Here is a 22,961-nt window from a genome sequence, read left to right on the forward strand (position 1 = left end):
AGCTTGTTTATCAGGACACGAATCAAGAACGTGTATATTTTTTATTATGATACTTGAAAAGTTCAATTCAAAACTTGACAATAAAGCAAAAATTAGTAAAATCTACGCGTTTGGTTTAAAATTTAATATTTTTTAATACTTTCAAAAACTTTAAGAATGATCTTGATAAAAATTTCATATTCATTAACTACACAAAGTATTAACACAAAAATCAAAATATTTTTTTTTTATAAATTCACGAATAAAATTTATCAGATAAAAATCTATTGATTGAAACAAAAAACACGACTTTTTAATTTCCTTGCTTGAAATTAAAGATATTGATCTGAATTTAAGTAAAATTACCAAATTTTTTAATAAATTGTTAATTTAAAAAAGTTTAAAATTTTTGATGACTAAGACAAAACTTTTATGAAAAGAATTCTTTTACATAAATTAATTATTGCTTTACTTTTATTTTAATTTGTAAAGTAATTATCGTTATGGAGACGCAAGGAAGTTATATTTGTAAAATTATCCAATCAAAAATATTTATCTTAGGTTATTCTCGTCAATTTTACAAATATAATCCTAAGTTTCCCGAAGACTAGGAAAAAAAACTCTTTCTTTTTAAAACGGAAATTCCTTTTGTATCAATCCCAATCCATCTTGGTTAGAGCAACTACGAAATAAGAAGCTGTATGGAAGTCATTCCTTCGGGAGCTACCATTTATATTGGGTTAAATTTGTAAGGTATAGATTCCTCCTGCCTGAGAGTTGAAAAAAGGTAATTTTTTGAATTTATGTTCAAATCTTTTTTATAATCTAATTCAAACATTACGATTTATAACAGATATGGAATATTGCTGAATACACATCGAGTATTTTCAATTCTAAAATACTATGAAAAATTTATTGAATGAGTAAAAAAAACATTTAAACTAACATAATAATATTAAATATCCTAAATTAATACCGTTATATTTAATTTGATATTTAAAAAAATAAACTATAATTAAACCTTTTTTTTTTGGCTAATTTTATTACATTTTTTTTGCCAATTTTTTATTTTATTTATTTGTTTAAGTTGAATGTTCTTCGTTCTTCGATCCTCATATCTTAATAATATCCAATTTTATAGATTTTAATAATAACAGTATCAATTTTATTATCGACTAATTTTGATCTATTTATTAAGTTTTATTGTTTTTGTCTTGTGAATTTTAAAGAGCTGATGAGAACTTTGATAAAATTCTTTAAGGTTAATTTAATTTGTTAAAAGGCGTTTAGATTATAATGTTTTATTTAAATAAGTGATTTAATTATGGAGAAATCACGTTTTTTGGAAAATGAGATCTTTGATTATTTAAAACAAACACTTGAAATATCTGATCGTCGGTTAACATTGCAAACTAGATATATCTCAAATTCAGTAATTTTTGAACATAATTTAAGGGTTTTAACTAAACTTTTTTTGTATATTATTGAAATTGCATAAAATTTCGAAAAAATATTAAAAAAAATAAAGGTCAATAATCTCGATTAGTCGCTTACGTTATCACTAGGCTTCCAATTTCAATGATAAAATTTTATTAGTTATTTTAACCAAAAATTCGAAATTTAAAGCTGGGAATGATATCTAAAGAACGATGATTCTTAACTTAATCTGTTAAGATAAATGGTATTTCCGTTCTCAGGGTATGTTTATGTCATAAAATATACCAAAATAAATCGGTTGATAAACGTGCGCGATAGATAAAAAAATTGAATTCCCAATAAATTCATTTAATATTCTTGCATATTAATATGTCACAATAACTTTAATAAACTCATAAATTTAAAAAATAATTAAAACAAATCATTAAAATATCAAAAAATTCTCATACGAACAATCTGCTTCACAACAGGTACGTACTACGATTTTTTAAATAGCTGCTTTAGCACCTGAATCGATACAATGTTAAATAATTACTAAAAATATTTAATATAGAATGAACTTTTAATCGTCTCAGACCAATAAACTTCAATTCTCGATTTACCAACAACAACAAAATTCATACAATTACCAAATGGCCTAAAAAAAGTGTTCACCTAGCTAAGTTGAGTATACTTTTAAGGTTGGCATATTTTTTTAAAAATATTTCATGTTTTTATCATTAAATGTTTTCTATACCCTCTATATCTATCTTTTGTGCAAAATGTGTGAATTCAAAGGAATTATTCCTGATAATTGACGAGAGGGGTACTAAAAAAAATTGACTTATAGAATATTATGTTAGAAGGCTAGCAGTGACTCGCCTGCTTCGTTGGCCAGTTTCAACTTTAAAAAGGAAGACTTCCGTGTTATTACCTTCCTTTCCCTGCTCTCACTTATCCCTCTTTTTGGTCACAATTTTATGGGTTTTAATTTTTTGGTGCTGAACCCTAATTTTGTTTTGTTTGGAAATAGCATATTTCTTGCTGATAATGCAGCTTTCGTATACAAAAATAATTTTTTGAATCTAGCTTGATTATAGTAGAGTAGATTTATAAACTACAGAACTTATATGGCCCAGAAGATATACCTACGCTTCATCAGGGGCTAAGGTTTGCAAAGTCTACGAGCATAAACGGCATTGGAAATAAATGAAATCTACAAAAAAAATATTATTTTGGTGGTGTGATTACTCGCTATCCCCAACCCCCAATCCACACTCACGCGGACTATTTGCATATAGTTCATTTTCATCAGACTTCGTAAGTATCTGATGGCTATGGCTGGCATCGAAGTGGCAACAGGTGCTACGATAGCAAAACAAAACTTTAAAACTGGCTTTTTTAGGAAGTCGAATTCGAGACATCGAAAGTATCCACTCCAAGTTCTCATTCATCGTCCGAATTCGTACAACTTCGCGGATATGTGATGTAGGCTTTTGCGCAGCCACTAATTGAAATCGGTAAGTAGGCTAAAAGCACTTCCATAATAAAATAGTAGTGGTTTTTAACTCCTTACCCAAAAATCTTTGATGTTTTAAGCCGTGGATTTTGTAAGGTTTTGCGTTATTTCACAATAATGTGTATACATTTTGAGACATCTATTATAAACGCCAGTCGGTACCCATAAGCGTTAATTTTAAATTCGATTTTTAAATAATAATTTATTACCAAACATTTTAATAAAAACTATACATATTTTAATAACTGTTAATAATAATATTTTTTTAAAGACGTATTATACGTATAAAAAATTGTATTGAACACTCATATCAACAAATATAAAAAAAAAATTCACTTTTAATATTCCACCCATAAATATGCCATTCGATATTTAAAAATATTAATATAAAAATGTTTATTATGATTTACAATCCTGATTAATAAAATTATAATAAGTACATGAAGAATTAAAACAAAAAATTTTTATTTACAGTTAAGAAATATTTTACTTCTAGCGAATAAAATCTTCTTTAGAATAAACGCCATTAATGGTTAAAAAAAAATTTATCAAGAATAAAATAGGTTCCGGATGTCGGGGGTCTGTATCAGAATTATTAACCAATTAATCGTGTTTAGGTGATTCAGGTAATTGGAAATCATGGATATTTGATATACTTATATTGGAGTTACCTGGAGGCAAAATTATAAGATTCTATCCTGGGAAAAGAAACGAAGAGTCAATAAAGTTTCTTGATCGGGATCGGTGTCAAAATGTGCTAATTCAAACGTTAAATACCTGAGATCTTGCATGTCCTGAAGTGGCCTACAATGCCCTACCAAACGACATATATCTTTTGCAGGTTCAACCCAGCATTGCCGAATCGTTGTTGCGTTCATGCACAACTTAGCTGGTTACATGCAACATTTCATAAAATATCGCGGCGAGCTTGTTTAAACGAATTTAAGATTTTGTAAATTGTGACGTATCTGTCGATAAAAATAACAGGCTCGGGTAAAAGGAGCACTTGCGATGGTTCCTACCGTGCCAGCAAGCCCATTATCCCGCTCTTTTTAAAGCCAAAGTAACTTGATACTCTAACTGTGTTACTCAATGTCACACGGTTCTGTTCTTCGAAGTATTCAGAGAAAGTCCTTGATTAAAATCTTGAAAGCTATATGATCCAAAGTAGAATGCACTTGAATAATAGTCGCTTATTGATTAAGAGCAATCACTTCTTTTATCAAACTTCACAAACCTTGCAGCAGATAAGCCCCTCACTCATTCATTTTCATTTTTTTTTTATTATTAAGATAAAGTTTCAAATTGCTTTGTTTTGCTACGGTATGCTAAAAAATGAAGAGTATCATATAAAAGAACATAAAAAAGAGTTATTATCAGATCATTTTTTATTTGCTTATTTATTAGCTACTGTTGTTACTTTTAATAATTTTGTCTTGAGGATACAAAAAAGAATTTTTTTTATTAATAACTTTACATAAACAATTATTATTATTACGGCCATTGATATAGACTGTCTGAATCGGATTGGATCGAATGGAATCGGATGGCTTGACTTTAATGTTATTTATTTCATTTAATTATAAATATGAATAATATCATATAAATTTTATCTTACTTTAATTTATTAACTTACATGTATTATCTCTTCTTATAAAGAGTTTTCCATTAAGGATGGTAGAAGTTTAAACTTAAATTAAACATTTTTTTTTTTGTTATATGAAAAAGTATTCAATGCCAATTTTATAAATGATACTGGCGGAGTCCTGAATGGGCTTATTTCAAAACCAACGAAGATCTACGTAAGTTTACTTGTTATTTATTTTTGGACACAAGGAAAATAGTTTGCAGTTTAAGCTGCGCTGTCTATATATGCGCTATCTATACTTTTATATTTTATGAACGTCATATTCTTACAATGCTGCAATGCCAGTGTTTTAGAAAAAACTAAATGTCTTCTGGACTTAATAATAAGAAAAATATGTTTCATTTGAGGAGATGGGGGTCATGGTAAAGGCTACCATAGACTACACGGAGGAAGGGAGGGGTTCCAAAGAGTCTGGAATTGAGCCACGTAGTTTATGTTCCCTAACAAACGCATGGAAATCATTGAAAACTTTGTTCAGTTCGAACTACTTACAGTGTAAATCTTTATATGATTTTTATTGTTTCAAATCATTCCAACTTTCCAAGGCTCAAAATACTTTTTCAAAAAAATATAGAATATAACATCACATATTTGTCTAAGTTAGGTTTACCACTCTTAATGGAATGCCTTTTATATTCTTTGATTATAAATTCTTTTGTAATATTTATTTTCAATATATTATTATTTGCATTTTAAATTAATTATTAAATTAATTGTAGCAAATAAAGATAAAAATATTTTAATTGTTTTGATTTTAACAAAACAATATTAATTAACACTCATTTATTTGTTATCTATAAATCTTTGCGAGGTGTAACATCACATACGCGCTTTGTTTTTATTTCTTAATAAACATATTATGCGTATGGAATAACTTCATGTATGATTTTAATGAGGCTGACTGATTCTTCTAGAGCTGTAGAAATGTGTAGTATCTGAATTCAATTCTTTGTTCTCTTCCAAAACTTGTATAGTGAGCTTCTTTAAAGGGAACTTGGATTTTTTCAAGCTTAAAATTTATGAATATTCATTGAGGAAAATATTTAAAGATTTCCATTTCCTCCTATAAATGATTTTTGTATTGGAGGATCATTATCGAAACATCTTCAAATAAGTTTGCAAATTACAATTTTCCTAAATTTAACTTAAAGACAGTATAAAATATACTCAAGTACAAGGTCTTTAATCATTATTATCGCATTTTTATATATGAACTTAATTATAACAAGAAGAAACAATTATTACAATAATTATATTAATATTCTTATTTTTTATAAGTATTTTATATTAATTAATAAAAATCTATATATATTAATTATTATTAATAAAAAACAATTGAATACTTTACTATAAATAAACACACTTTTATTTTAATAATTATATTAAATAAAAATTAAATTATATTGTATTTATTTATTAATTATTATTTGCAATATATATGTATTTATTATTATTATTATTTCTATTTATTAATATTTTTATTTAATTTAGTGTACATATCTTTCAAAGATATAAAAATTAAATAAAGACAGATAATTGTGTTTGAAAGTTGTTTTGTGTTTTTTTTTTTTTTTTTTTTTTTTTTATCTTTAATTACTATTAAAAGGTATTATATAGATATACTTTCTTTTTTTATTATTAACAACTGATTAATGTTTACGTTTTTTTATTGTATTTTATTTATTTGTTTTGAATCACCAGTAATTGTAGCAGTAAATGAATGATGGAGTTTTTACTCTTAAAAAAGTTAGTTTATACTCTATGGCCTGTCCAAAATGGTTATTATTTTGTAAAAACGTTCTCATACTCAAGAAGAAAATTTGTTCTTAGCGTGGTAGCCAGTATACTTTTCTTCATGTATGAAAATCTATAATCAAACAAATACTTATTTTCTTGAATTAAGTATTAATATCGTTGACTGAAGAAATATTTACTTGTTTTAATAATATCAACAGCCAAGTAAACGTGTTTAATTCAATCGAGAATTTTTTTTAGCCGCAATTTTTAAAAAGACAGAATGTAGAGAAATTATATGTATTTCGAGCAACAAAACGGTGTGGCGTCTCTGCAGAGATCTTCAGATACATTTTAAGTCATCCCTGCAGAGGTGATTAATGACATGACAAACAATCAAAGACTCAATCCCTATTTTTAACATCAAGAAATAAGAGGTTTTCTAAATTCAAAGTTTTTAAGTTTTAAGTTTAAGGTTGCCGGGATTGGGATAATTATCGGTTAACCACGTTTAAAGGATAACTTATCAGATGTTTGAAATCCGAGTTGAGTTGGAAATGAATAACGGGTAAGGCAGTATTTGGAATTCTCTGCATTGTTCATTTTGGAATGTATAATTTTCCAGTGCTTCGACAATTGAATTGAATTGATTCTAATATTGTGCAAAACTTTAAATATTATTGCTTATTCATAGCGAACTATCGTAAATTGATATCCACCCACAGCTTAACCTAAATAATAGCTTAAGCTAAAATGATTTCCTGAAGCATAATAAATAAAAGTGAATTTTATTACTTGATATTTATTACCTTTTATTCTCCTATGAAAAAATCCGCTTTAGACTTTTAGAGTTGAATACATGTTACTGATTACAAATAATTTATGGTACAGAGTATAATATGTTGCGTACCTATACCATTCCTTCAATACAATAAAATATTGAGAACGTGTATTACGTGTGGTGAGTAAGTCTGCTTAACCAAGGTACATACGTGTATCGATTATTAATACCTTGATCGGAAATTATTATATTCACACCAAAATTGAAAATACAAAATTGTATGGAATCTGAGCATTTTGAAACAATATTAGAGTGCATATAAGCAACTCATTCCATTAAGGAAACTAATTTTATTGTTTTCTTGATTAAACGATTAAAAACCGCACTCTTCTTATTGAATTATCGTCCTCTACAGATTTGTCAACTTTTAGCTTGAGGTATAGTTAAGCTTGCGGGTTTTCTGAAGATTTTCATGTAAATTTGCTTGAGAAAAAAGTTGTTTAGCATGAGTTTGCCCGCAAAAAAAGAGCTACCAAAATGTTCACTGGTGTTAGATCTAAAATATTACAAGAAAAGTTGTAGAAAATAAACTAGATTGCATAAGGATGCAGTTGATCTGGCCTCTAAAGGTCATATTCACATTATTGCTGTTACTCTTAAAACATATGACAACTTGATCTCTTTTAATACATAAATATCAATAATACATATAAATAAATACAATTATTTTTTTCTTTGAAAAGTGAATGCATATAAATTCTTATGATGTAAGGTAAACAAAGATAACAATGCTTGTGCTAACTGACTCTTGTCTACTGCTAAGTATAAGGTGATTTTAAAAAATTATGATGCCTGATTAATAGATTAAAAAAATATAGAGTTTGATCTTAATTTTTTTTTTAAATGTCTTCTAATAAGGAATATTTTTAACGTGAATAACGTCTATGTTTTCGTTTGTATCGTGAACAAGAGCTCATACTCAAACGCTATTTTTGCATAAGTAAACGAAGTCGGTAAGTACGAGAAGTACTTTATCTACAATAAGCGGTGTATAAAAAAGCATTAAATATTCAATTACGATACGATAAGATACTTTTTTTTATTTTTTTTATAAAAATAAATACAAAATTTTCATTAGGAAAAAGCATTTTGCTGTATCACACCCAAAATTTTATCCTATTTTAATCCACCCAGTATGGCATTTTACTAATTTTGGGTCCTACTTTTCAAATTTTTTGTCAATTTTAACGAAACTGTAATACTTTTCAAAATTGCACCTTCATGGTTTCCACACTTGGCACAAGGACTTGTAAAAACGAGTAACTAAGACAAAAAATGGATAAAACGACCGAAAATTAGTAGGTTTCAAAAAGAAGTTCCTTCAAAAATCGAACAAACTTTGACAAAGATATCTAAAAAATTGATTTTTTATACTTTATGACGTCAAACAAATGGGGGAATATGGCCTCAAATTTATAATTCAAAATTTATATTTAAAAAAATAATCAAATCTTGTTGCTGTTTTAAAAAGCTTTGAAATATCATAAATTCTCGTTTTAAGTCAATTAAAAAATAAAATATACATAACATATGTGTATCAGGCATAACATTAAATACGTTATCTATAAACTATAATGGATACCCCAAGAATGGTAAACGAATACTAAAATAATTTTCTACCAAGTAAAGTAACAGAACTGCTACATGCGGCTGCCATGAATGCAATCTATTTATTTAAATTGTTCAAGTAGTCAAGTCAAGTTGAACGTAGCAAAACAACTACTACAAGAAAGGTACCACACCCATTTGTGTATAAACGATTACCCAGATAGACATATCACCGTCTATTTGTTTTAAAACAATTCAATGCAACTAAAGATAATAATTGGAATCCTATGATGCTAGTCTATCTGGGTAAGTAGATCTTGTTAAAACAGCTCAACGTTTTAACATCTCATATGGGTGATTACTATTAAAAGTTTTTAGGTAGTTTTCTGATCAGTTCATTTTTATTGGGGGATTTACTGACTGTGATTGCTATGATTAAACTACCTTAAGATAACTGGTGATATACCAACATAAAAGTATAAAATACTACTATTATCATACTAGTATTGTGAGTGTTACAACTTACAGGTACTAGATATTGATTGTGATCGATAGTTACAAGCTGATAATATATACAAAAGTTGACCATATGTGCTTATTGATTATCTTTTAAAACAATAAGCGCGATTTATGTAAGTGCATGCTGTAACCCGCTGCGCTATCCGCTAGAAGCGATAATGTATATCGAATGCGCCTATCTTTTTTTTTGTCAGTGCTTTCATTATTTTTTATTTAAAAAAACAGACCTAAAAAGCCTTTCGCCCGCCATTTTGGTTTTCGAAGCTTGTCGAAACTATTTTTTTTCGACAATTTTTCTACAAAACCACTAGTTGAAGCTACCTGCAAATTTTGAACTGTCTATCTTTTATAGTTTTGGAGAAAATGGGCACCAAAGTTTTGTGATGATTACGAAAAAATGTTTCAAACAAAAGTTGTTTAGTTTTTTAAGGAACATATTTTACATTTAAACTTTTTTCTATCTCTGACAGTTTACAAGACGGGTCTTACATACTGAGCAAACTAAAAATATCTCTTTACGTTTTTGAGTTGACAGAGTTTTTGAGTTGGACTATAATTAGTATACCTTGATTTATATTTCATATATAAAGGGTATAAAAAGTATCTCTAAAAGTTTAAAAAAAGATGTCTCGACTTCCAAATTTAAATAAAATACGAATTTAAAATGAATTACTCGTTAATATCGTGAATATTCTCCCACCATATTGTTCTAGATAAGTCGATCTAATACATATTATTATGGGTGGTTCCGTCTGTTTTAAAAAAAAAATGTTTTCCGAAAGTTAATTTTACTTTTAAATCGTGATTTGTAATTTATTTATTTGTTAAATAAAAAATAAATGTACTTAATAATATAATATTTTAACAATATATCACCACACAAGCAGTACCTACTTTAGTTAACAAAGTTCAAATTGACCCAGATAAAAGAACACTTGGTCCATACAAGCCGCCATACAATATGAATAATATTCATAAGCAGGCGAATATTGTAATGATTATAAAAAAAAATGAATTATTTAAATCCATTGTCAATGTAATGGAAGTTTATTAACTTATTGTAGCTGAATTATTGTATTAATTTATGAGTATATGTAATACTGTGTCCAAAAAATTAGGTGACATTCGAATTTAAACTGCGTGCGTTAGTTGTGCATTATGAATTCCTTCCGTCCGACCAAACATTGACATTCGTTGACATTTTCTTTATTTCGGAATTTGGATAAATTGGTTAAATAAGATTATGTTGACCTTGTATATGTTATATTTATGATGAATAGTTTCTAAGATACTGCTCGAAGTCAACTCGAATGCAATCGCTATCTTGGCGGAGAAAAGAACCGAATACCGAAATAATTGTATAAATTTATAAAGTTAAAGCTATAAATGATTCTGCCTTCAATAATTTTAAATCCCTCGGTACATAGATATATGCATATATTAATAATATTATTTATTCAAATATTTATTATAATTTTTTGGTCGAGTCTGGTCTGTCTGGTTTATTTTTGATAAAAAAAATAAGAAAAAACATAATACACGGATTGGTTAGTTATTAATTTCGTCGTCATGTCAACAGTGGGGTTCTGTTATCGATATGTTCTTATTTTATTTGTTTTTAAACAAATTTTACTTTCCATTTTTTGGTGCCGTGTAGGTGGATTTAAGATATTGTAGTCTGTTTTTTTCGTTTTTGGTTATTGTAATAAAACCAGTTATTTCATCTTGTATTGTTTATTTTGAAATATGGGAAATTTTTTAGATGGATGTGGTCATTATTTTTGTGTTTTTGATGTTAAAATGGTAGACAAATTTTTTTCATGAATAGATGAGCTTGATTTATGAACAGAAGATAGTAACTAAGCAACCGCTACAAAACCGCTTAGAATTTTATTTATACGCAATATTAAATGTTAAACTTTTTTGTAAAAAAAAGTAAGAAATGCATTTTAAGAAATTCCATCAAAAGTATCTGTACATCAATTTTCGATGAATGACGTAACTTTTACAACGTTTTTAAATTTAATAAAATTAAAATTGATATTTTATTCTAGTTCCCTTCTGTGGTTATTTTTCTCCCCTCAATTAAAATATTTTATTGAATCTTTTAGATAATACAAACAGTTAAACCGCGGGCAAAAATTAATCATCCAAAAAATAATAGCTAATGATATCTAATTTAGGCATTCTAAACTCTCTATTGTTTTTATAAACTACTTTCCCTGTCACCAAATATTTTCTGAGATAAAATTTGCCATAATTAATAATCTAAATTTGTATAATTTTTTAATATCTCATGAAATTTCGGAACTAATGTTTAGACGACAATAGAACAACAAATTAGAGAAAGTTCACTGATTGATGTTATCAAGATTTAACCAAAAAATTGACAATAATCCATCAAAAAAAGATTAAACATCGAAATTATTTAAATAAATAATAAGTATCAAATTTTTACAACCGATATATTTAGGTGTGGGTTAAATTGACAAATAAATAAAATATGATAATTGAATTTATCAATAAAACCAATCAATTTTTTTTTATCGAACTAAACTTAATTATGCATAAAGGTATTATTTATTTTTGTTCAAGATGTATAAACAAATAGGTGTCACTTCTGCTATTTATCCTGTCTATTATTGTCATTGTAAGAAAATGCCTATACATCCGCGGCTAGTAAAAGTACTCTACAAGGTTGCAAATGTCTTTTGCAACGGAAATGACAAGCGTTTACTTTAATTTGATATTTAAGTACTTGGCTAAACAAATTTATATCAATACCGAGTATAATGATAAGAAAACTTAAGCGAGAATTGAACTCACATCCTTTGTCTTATAAGTTACTGTATGAATTATGCCATGATGTCGTTTTTGAGGATCTGATTGTTTCAAAAACTTGTGTCAATAAAACATAAAACATTTTAAAAAGCGTGTATTAAACGTTACACTTCTACTTATGCCATCTACGTCACATTTAGACATAATATATGAGATAACATACCTATTTGTTTATATATAGTGACATAAAAAATTAATTTTTGAAAGGTACTACTTACATTTGTCGTATTACATATCCATATAATCCAAACGACTAGAGGCAGTATTAACTTCATTTTTGCTGTAACAAAAAAAATTATAATTTAAATAAAATAAATATAAAAAATAATAACAATAATTTTAAAATATGATATGTGTTAAATATATCATATTATATTGCTATAAATACATACAGAGTGTCAATTAGATACAGGGCTTTGAGTATGCTTTTTTTATTATTTCGATTTTATATGAATTGTTTTCTCCATTAAAGAAAATTGAATTGGTTTGATGATTTGCAAAATGAATTATGAAAATCTTCTACAAAATATCAAATAAGATTATCAATTATCTCTCATCGATTACGATCGATTACGCAAGATTAGCTAAAAAATTTATTTAAAAAAATAGCATTTAACAAATACCTTACAATTCATAGGAAATTTGAGTTAAAATACTTCTCCATTATTAATTGACACACTGTATAAAATAATTATGACATTCTGTTAAATTAAGTATTAAAGGTCTATTTTTCAGACTGATTTAAGTTCTATTTATAATGTGTGGTTAATTGTGAATCGGATCTTAACAAGGTTAGGTTAGGTGTGGACTATTTTATTTACTTATTTATTTTATTATTATGTTATTTATTTTTATTTTTAAATAATATTATTATTAATTTTAATTCTATTTAAATAGAAAATAATATTTCAGATTTAAATCTTATTATGAAAAAAAACATTTAAAAAAAATAAATTAGGTAATATTAAATTATTAATTATTTAATATTTTTTTATTATTATTTAATACACGTAATAATTGGAATAATTATTTTTTTAATTAATTTAATTATTTTTGTTTATACTTAAAATCACGCCAAAATTATAAAAAGTGAAATTTTTGTTTTATTGAATTTTTTTTTTTTTTCATTTATATTTTTATAAATTTTATCAGTTCAGACGGACGTTTAATGAAATTTAAATATGAATTTTTTTTTTTCATTTTTGATGTCATGGCCAGATTTTTATCTTTAAAAAATGCAGATCGATATTAATTTATGAAGAAAGGTTGATTCTTTGTTGGTCCAAGCATAAATTCAAAATAAGATCATATTTTATAAGTGCTCCACTTTTGAAGGGCAATAAAAATTGATTTTTTTTCAATGTAGATATAAAATAAAGGCTAATTATGCGCGTCTATCAATTCATTGAAGTCACAAATCAAAACCTCGTTTACATAATTTAGAAATTGATCACAGGTTCCCAGATTATAGTACAATCGACTATTTTATAAAGATTAGATATTAATCTAATTGTTTTTTAAACGTTTTTATTGAAATAAATAATTATTCTAATATTTATAATTCAATTCAAATTTCTCATACAATCTAAATTTTATTTTACTTTAAAAAGAGTAAATTCTTTTCCATTCTTTGAAACAATATGATTACATTTATTATTTTAAAGCAAAAATATTTGTAACAAATATTTATTTTTAACACAAAAAAAAAGAAGTAAAAATGATTTCGACACATTTCTACTAACAAAACGGAATTGATTGTTTTCAAATTCAACCGAACAAATGAAGAGATTTTATTTCATGATTAATTGCTATTTAATTTTTGTTAATTTTTTTTAAGTGAAATTTTTTTTAATGCAATTTTTTTTATTTATATTTTATTTAATAATTAATATTATCATCATATTTTTGTGTAATAGCTTAATTTTAGCTCTCTTGAAGTACATGTATATTTATTTCTCTTTTATGTTTATTTACTTTCTGATTTGCGTTTTTAAATTAAAATATGAATTCATTTTAAAATTATTATTAAACATAATTTTTTACTTTAATTTGAGTATATTAATTTAGGTAGTTGGTTTATTTTTTTTGTAGTTCTTACCGCAAAGTCTGCATATTTAATATGAATTTTCAATGTCAAGAAATTTCTTTTTATATGTAAAATTAGTTTATTATTTTATTGTCTGTTCTTATTTCCCATATATTTAACAAAAACCGCATTTCCCTTAAAAACAGAAAAAAAAATTTCACCAGTTTATCTTTTTAATCCAATTTTATTTTATTGAATGAAATAAACAAATTCTGGTATCAAATTTTTAAAAATTTTCAGTTAAGATATTTATACTTTACGGCTCTCTGTTATATAATTTTAAAATATGTTAAATTGATGAATTTTTAGCTTATCTATCCTTTTAGTTTATCACGGCTTGAGGGATATCGAAGACCGTTACATCAAAAAAAAAAGAGGAGCCCAAAAACGTCTCATAATACACAATCACGGCCAATAGAAAGATTTGTATAACCATTTTAAAACTCTTAAACAACTTTAAAGGTCAGTAAACGGAATTAGCATTTTTTTTTGAAAAAAAATATATATTTGTTCATACATCTATTTAGTAGTAATACAAGTTGTTCTGTTTTTATATATTTATTTTAATAGACTACATAGAGTTTTTAGAGTTGTTTTACTTCAAGTAGTCATTATAAGCATACATGTGTATTGAGTATTGACTTGAGTGTGTATCTATATAGACTGACCAAAGTCGATGATAGTAATTTTGTTGTCCGCCTTTCTCCCCTCTGGCTAATTAATTGTCACGAATTGCAATTTTATAATACTTACTATATATAAAAATATAATATTATAAAAATTTATAAAACAAATGTTTTCTGTTTTAAAATATTGAACCATGATATAATATTTGTAACAATAATGTCAAAATCAGTATAATTAACTTTATTTTTTGGTTTTGCTTGAATTGAAAATTTCCAAAAATATTGTTAAATTTCTCCGTTTTGATTTTATCACGATTTATTTTGTAAAATTCAATTATATTTTTTTCGAAAGTTTCAAAAACTTTTTTACATGAATATAATTTAGTATGTAAGTTGATTCATGATTTTTAAAAATTTGTAAAAATTTTCTTAATTTTGTTGAAAGTTTTGATTTTCTTACAACTCAAATGTTGTTTTTGAAACCATGCGAATATGCATAAAGCGCAAACCCGATATATTGGACATATTATTGTTTATTCCTAACTCAAACACGTTAGGAATAAACACCCAAAAAAAATGAGTGTATGAAAATATTTGAGTCTTACGTTTCAAATTTCGAGATTGGATTCTGGTAGAACTTGGGGAAATTGACGAAAACCAAGAGAGAACTTTTTCGATATGTACCACAGTTTTTGAAATATTGATGCCAAGAGGATAAAATCACTTATAAATCACTTATAAAAGAAATAACGCACAAATGCCATTAATTTCATAACTTTAAATGTATTTTATGGAAAAACGAGTGCCGCTGGTTGTAATTTTTTTTATAGGAAAATATTTTTCCTGCTTTTAACTAGTAAGTATTAATTTTCCAAATTAATATTAAGAAACTTAGCCTTGTTACATAATAAGGTATACCTTTAAAAGCACTTCAATATAGGATTTATACATATAATAAAAATGCAAACTTTAACAGCTCCAATCTATAAATTTAACACTATAAGGGGTATTCAAAAATTTACCTGCTCATAAAGGCCATTAACAAGAATGCATATACATTATACACGATTTAAAGATGATTTTAAAAGAACGTGATTATTAGGCAACGTCCTTAAATCATAAGAAAATCATTTTTCCATGCGACAAACAGTGGGTTATACGTTAAATTAATTGAAGAATATTAAGAAACAATATCAATTTATAATGATGTACAATTGTACCTATGAATAAATTGTCTTAAAAAAAAATAGCCCACTTTTTAAAAGGCCTACTCATTATATAGATTGATGTTTTTGTATGATTAGAGCCTGCTTAAACCGCCACATAGACTGCTTGACGACATTACTGATTTTCCTAATACCCAGCGCTCCCAACTACATTGTATTATTTAAAATTTCATCAAGTTTATCCCTATAGTATCAAGAAATTAAGACTATGATCTTTAATAATTTTTAATATTAAAAAACTAGTAATTTGACCATTGAAAATAAAATTTCCTCCCAAGTTTATTTCACATACCAAAGAAAATAAATCTGTGGAATTTATAATTATATATATTTTTATAATTAAGTCACAACGGTTGTGTCGTATAATTACAGAATAATTAAAAACTAAAAAAAAAAATAACGGAAGGACATCGGCTGACTATGAAAAGAAGCATTGAAAAATATTATTTCATCTTTCCTATAATATTACATGTTATATACGATGTATTATATTACATATGTTTTACTAAGCATTTTATATATACACATACGAAGAGTTTCTATAATATTCAAGGTGAAGATTTGATTATACTTATTGTTGGCTTTATAAAATCAGTGATTCGCTCCGAGCGTGAATTTCGTTTCCATGACAACGATACACTACTTTAATTATAGAATTAATGGATGCATATATAATTGTGTGGATTGCATTGAAAACTTACATTTAAAATTTAATATTCTTGTTTCACAAATTTAAATAAATAATTACGATAATTAACATTTGAAAAATAATATTTGTACAATTTGATTTCTTATTTTCACAATTTTTAATGCATTAAGTTTAATTAATTAGTGTTTTTCAATCATTTTAATTTGACAGTTTCTATATCATTAACATGTAAATAATTGTAAATTAGTCATAACAGCCCACTTTATCTCCAAAATTTTTCACTTAAAGCGCTGGCATCGATTTTATTATCCCCACCATGACTACGCACACAACGAATAGTGGAAATAAAATACTAGATACAGGTAAGATAATAATTAACTATTCAACTTTCATTTTTGTTGGAACGTTCGGTACGATATAATATACATACCAACAATTACTATAGTAAGTTCAGCACGAGTGAACGCATCTACCGTGACATGTTATTATGATTACGTGTACATAGAGATTAAAAATTATTTTTTTTTAAAAACAAGACATTGATATCTATAAGAATTTGTGTAATATATTAAATTCGCGGATGTGTCTATATGTCTGTTCAATTTCAGAGAAGTATAATGGACATGGGAAATGACCAAGAAAATAAACTTTAGTTTGTAATTATACTTATTTTTAAAGAGAATTTTGAGATCTTAATTAACATCCAATTTTTAAACACTGCATTAATATAATATACAGGGTGTGTGGGGTGGAATGTGATAAACTCCAGAAGGAGATTGCACACAGGAAAATAATACTAGACCAACTAAAGAGTTCCTTTTTTTACTGCATTTATTTTCAAGGATTAGTAAGGTAAGATTTTAGCTTAAAAAATGAGAAGAATTAGGAAATTGACATTTTAATATTTGATAAGTAGTTAAAAAGTGGGTATAAAATATTGATCAGGTAAAATTAGGCGAAAGTTTATCATGAATCTTTGAGCCAAAATATTTTAAAAATGTAATTGATAGGTGAAAAGTTCAAATACAAACATCTTTAGCTTTAAAACATATTTTTACAATCACTTTCCATTTCATTTTTTAGTGGAAAAGAAAGCATCAAGCCCAAAAATTTGAAATGAATATTATTGAAAGCAGTTACTTTGCCCAATTATTTTATTTCCTAGTAATAATTTTTTTATTCTCAAACAGGATTCCATAACCTTTACTATAAAATATTTCGTAATAATTACAATTCCACATAATTTTCTTACGTGGGTGGTCTTAAAAAGTTGCTCTACTTCCAACAAAAAAATGTCACTAAACATGAAGGTAAAGTTTAAAAAAAAAGTAATTAAATAATAAAAAAAATAAATTTCCTGAACTAGAATTAAATTTTTTTTTATAATAATATCCGCATACTGAGATTTTTAAATAAATTATTATTAACTTTTATTACTATTATTTTTAATAATTGCATTTAATTTAATTATAAATATTTTAAACCCCCCTGCTGCATAAAAAAAATGAATATTAGTGTCATAAATCTAGAGCCATACGTGTAACATTTGAAAATAATAGAACAGTTAAAAATCTGAGAGACCATTAAAAGATCGAGTCAAACAAGAGTTATTACGAAAGTTTCAGATCCCCAAAATTTTCACTTTTCAAGATTAAAATGAATGAATTCATTGCGATATTTAATAAGAAGATAATTGAATAAAAATGCCAAAATTTTTACCTCAGCAACAAAACAGTGCGTTAAGCGTCTGAAACACTTAGTTTGAGCGTCTGAAACTACAATTTTTAAGATATCAGAGGCTTTTTCGTTCTTACGAGTTTCAGATAAAAATACTTTTTCAAATATCATTCAATTAATTATTTACTTTTTTGAATATAGCTTTCATTAATTATCAATTTTAAAATTGTCTTGCAATTAAAAATTTTCACACTTCGTAGTATCTAGCAACCTCTTTCAGTCGTTCTCAAATGACTGTCAAATTTTAAACCTAGCCCTAGAACTAATAGCCACTGCGGATGATACAAATATTAAATTATTAATGTTATAATAAAATCAAAATTAATTATTTAAATTAGTTTAAAAGTGAAACTTTTAGTTTTTTTTTTTTTAAAAGTGTTACATATTGATAATATTTTATAAATTATTTTACTTAAAGCGATTTTATTTTATACAACTTATTAAAAAATACAAATTTATAATTTATAAAAAGTTACGCAACGATTTTTAGACTTTATAATATGTAATAATCGTTTTTATTAAGAGTAAATAATCACTTAAGTTGACTGGTAGTCAATGAAACGGTTTGAAATAATAAAAGGAGCAATTTTAGACGATCAACAGTGTCGTATTTGCAATTTATATATCAAGAACCTAATTTATATCCTACATTGAATTTCCATAGCTTGATACCTTGACCGATGTTTCAAATGATGTGCTATTTTTTAATATATAGAAGGGATACAATGAGTTTTTATAACAATCGAGAGCTTACGAAACGGAGTGGAGTTCTTTATATTGGCGGAAAAACAAACCTGTGCTTTAAATATATCTATTTCTAAAAAGTTACATTTTTCTTATGCTCCCATCACAATTTAATGAAATTGTTATATGTTTCCTAATTTTAATTGAATTTTTCCCATTCGATATAATTCTTCGAAATTTTACTAATTATAAAAAGGTTAAAAATGATGTAAACTGTTAAAGATTTGATAGAAAAATGTGGCTGTTATTAGTGACCTAACAATTAGGACCTATTTGATTGAAAATAATTAACTTTATACATAATTTCCTTAGCTTACTTTTAATTAGTCTCAAATTAAAAGTACGCCACTGGGGATAAATATATCAAATTATTAATAATATAGATATATTATTAAATGCACTCTTAAAAAGTATCTACTCATATTATGTAATGAAATCGAGGTCTCTTGTACACATGTTTATAAATCGAGGTTTATAGCTTTTTCTTGTTAAATATTATGATCTATTATGTATGCAGTTATATTTCAATTTGTTTTCATCAATTAAAACATTTATTAATTTTTTTTATGTAGCAACATAGAAAATATTGAAAGTTGCATCTTTAAATATTATGTTGTAATAAAATGTTTAATTTATAATGATTTAAAGATTTATATTCTAACTTGCCTGATACCCGATTACTTTCGCATTTATAATATATAGAGATAGAGATAATAGCGGAAAAATAAATGACTTACAAATATTGCAAAAATTATTTTGATGGATTTGTTGGAAGGTAACTCACCGGTGTTGAATCGGCTAATATGTGAATCATGAGAACACTTTATTAAATGGAAATCATTATTTATTAAAATTGCACTCAGTATACCACCTACTTCAAATTCATTTTTTGAAGTGAAAACTTCGTCAAGTGCGTTGAGCTATTTCATTATAATAATTTTTAGGGTGCCTTTCTTAGAATTAATTTGGAAAACTAATATTCTTTAGTTAAAAACATGACAAATATTTTTCTGTGAAGATGAAACGTATGGCGTTTGTGTGTCATTTCTTCTATTGATTATTTTCTCTAAATTTTTTGGCATTACATCATATTTTAAAAGCTATGCTATATATCGAAAAATTTTCCGTTTAATTTTCGTCTAATTTTCCCAATTTCCAACAAAATCCACCCTGAAATTTGGTACGATTTCAAATCATTTCACCACTTAGCGAGGAACGTCTCTAATAGTCTAAGATCCCAATTAGGATCGACCTTCACCCATCTGTTTACCGGATGAAAGTTATTTTTTATGAAATATAAAATGTTAACAAATATCCCTGCAATGGGTTGCCTATAAAAATGTGGTCCAGACTACTTTTAGTGAAAATATCAAGAGTAAAATTTTTAGAAATTTTTCACTGACTTGCATATCTTACGAATTTTGATCTACTCGAAAGTAAAAGCCATAAAGAATATGCAGCAGCTATGTTGTTTGCCTTTTTTCGTTCACTATTATCGCATTTATACAAGTTGAAAATAGTAATTACGTGCATCTGTTAATTCATTGACTCGCATATCTAAATAAAGATAATTTTGTTACAATTACGGTGGCATATGATTGGCCACAAAATATTGGTCAAAAATAATGTTTACAAGCTTTCCAAGTTTTGATATTTATATTAAAAATGGTCTGGACCATATTTTTTAAGGCAACCCGTTACAGGAATATTTGTTAATATTTTACATTTCATAAAAAATAACTTTCATTCGGTAAACAGATGGGTGAAGGTCGACCCTAATTCGGATCTTGTACTATAAGAATCACTATTGAAACCAAATGAAATTTGATTCCACAACGATATCTTTTTTTTTGTGAAAAATTAAAAAAAACCATTGATTATTAAAGAAATATTTGGCCGATAATATATCTAGATATTTTATCAAGATATATTGTGGTCCAATCCGTAAACTCGGTAGGTGTGAGATATAAATTTTTACAAAATAAAGATATGAAAGTGTTATAAATGAATTTAACACTTTCTTCATATATTATTTTAAAGTACCTCGTATTAAAAGATTAATGAAACCATCTTATTTTGGTGGCATAAGCTAGATCATGAATGAAACAGATATATTAAAACATATTATTTTATTAATCAAACTAGGCCATCTATAATTGAGAATATAAATATGATGAATGCGTCATATTATTTATATTTACAAATTAGAAATCGATATTATTTATATTTTATAAATAAATCAGATTTGTCTATAATGTTGTTTGTATCTAATGTTTTGCAAATTAACTGTGAATTCGCAAAATCAAGCTAAATTTTCATTATTTTTAAAAGGCAAATTATTTAACCAATAAAAATTTAAATTTTAACCGTGACTTGAGTGTCTTTGTAGAAACCGAATTTTCGTATATTTCGATCATACATTTTTGTTTGCCATAATTGTTTAAAAAAATCTATTCACAACAAAAAACGAGAAAAATAGCAGAAAATGTCGAAAGGATTGAAAATGATTCTGTGTTTTGCAAATGAACTGAGTTTAACAAATAATTTTCACAGTTGTCAGCTTTCAGCCATTTTTTCTAAAACCAAATTTGTCGAAACACATTTATAATAATAAAAGGGTTTTAGCCTCCGTTTTTCTGACATACGCCTATAACAGAGGCCACACATATCATTATTTGTTAATCTTTATTTATTAAATTACATTCATATTTTACAATTACATTTGTGATGTGGGTGGAATCGGTTTCTTCGTTCTAATCCAAGCGATGACAATGTGATCAATTCTACCGCCCCAATTAATTATAATTGAACTCGCAATCTACGTCTAAGTAGTCAAACGATCCATAACTAACGCCTTAAACCGCTCGCCCATTTAGGCTCTTGAAACACATTTAAAAAATCGATTTTCATAAATTCGACACTTAAGCCCTAGTTAAAAGTTTAACTTTCTTCATTATCATTATTAAAGGGATAGTTAGCCCTTTATCAATCGTCAAATAGGCAGGCAAAAACGATTATGGAAATGTCTCTAAATTATAGGCTCAGGGTCTACTACTTATAAAAATGTTTTTTTTTTTTTTTTTGAGCTGTTGTGAGGAAACTAGAATTACGAGTTTTTGGTAACACTCAAGTAAAATTTTTGTTTTTGAATATGAATAATCTTATCATTTGTTGAATATCTGATATTCAGCAAATCAATATTTAAACATAAGTAATAGTTTTAACAAAAAATAACTTTTTATTCTCGTATAATAAACAAACAACAAATATTTATTTATTTATTTATAAAACAGGTCTCATCATCTTTTCAATTAGTTTGTCTATAAATCAGAGTTATAAATAAAAATATTATGTAATGAAATCTCATACTTATGGCAAGTATAACCTTGAAGTAGAATTTTTAATTAAAAGGTGTGAGCATTTGATATAAAAACAAGAGAAAACAAACAATTGACTGAGTTAATTGCCGAAATACCATGTATGGGCAGTGTTGATTACTCTGATACTATAACTGATATAACCATAACATACTATACAATTTTGTGCTCTCACGGGTAAACAGTGATGTTTACGAAAAAAGGTTGTTTAATATTTTATAAGGAACCTTTATTACATTTAAATTTTTGTTCTATCTCTAACGGTTTACAAGATAGGTCCTACGCAGCAAAGACCCAAATGACCTAATGACTCCTTAGAAACCGATTTTTGTACTTTTTGGGTCAATATTACCTTATATACAGAGTTTTATCGAATTTGGAGACGATAAATTTGTATCGATTTTTTGCAATTTTTTCAAGGAAAAAAAATTCGCCCTTAGAAAAATTCGAAAAAATCGTAAAAAATTATTT

The 22,961-nt window shown here is 26.2% G+C and overlaps 1 protein-coding gene across 1 annotated transcript in view; it reads right to left on the reverse strand.

Annotated features, from left to right (window-relative positions):
- The window catches only part of LOC123294510, a 279,274-nt gene that overhangs the window by 215,475 nt on the left and 40,838 nt on the right, over nucleotides 1–22,961 (reverse strand). The window contains 1 exon segment of the mRNA XM_044875560.1: nucleotides 12,264–12,325. Within this exon segment, the coding sequence (XP_044731495.1) occupies nucleotides 12,264–12,325 (62 nt within the window).

The sequence above is a fragment of the Chrysoperla carnea genome, chromosome 3, assembly GCF_905475395.1.
Source record: "Chrysoperla carnea chromosome 3, inChrCarn1.1, whole genome shotgun sequence".
NCBI classification, from domain to species: Eukaryota; Metazoa; Arthropoda; class Insecta; order Neuroptera; family Chrysopidae; genus Chrysoperla; species Chrysoperla carnea.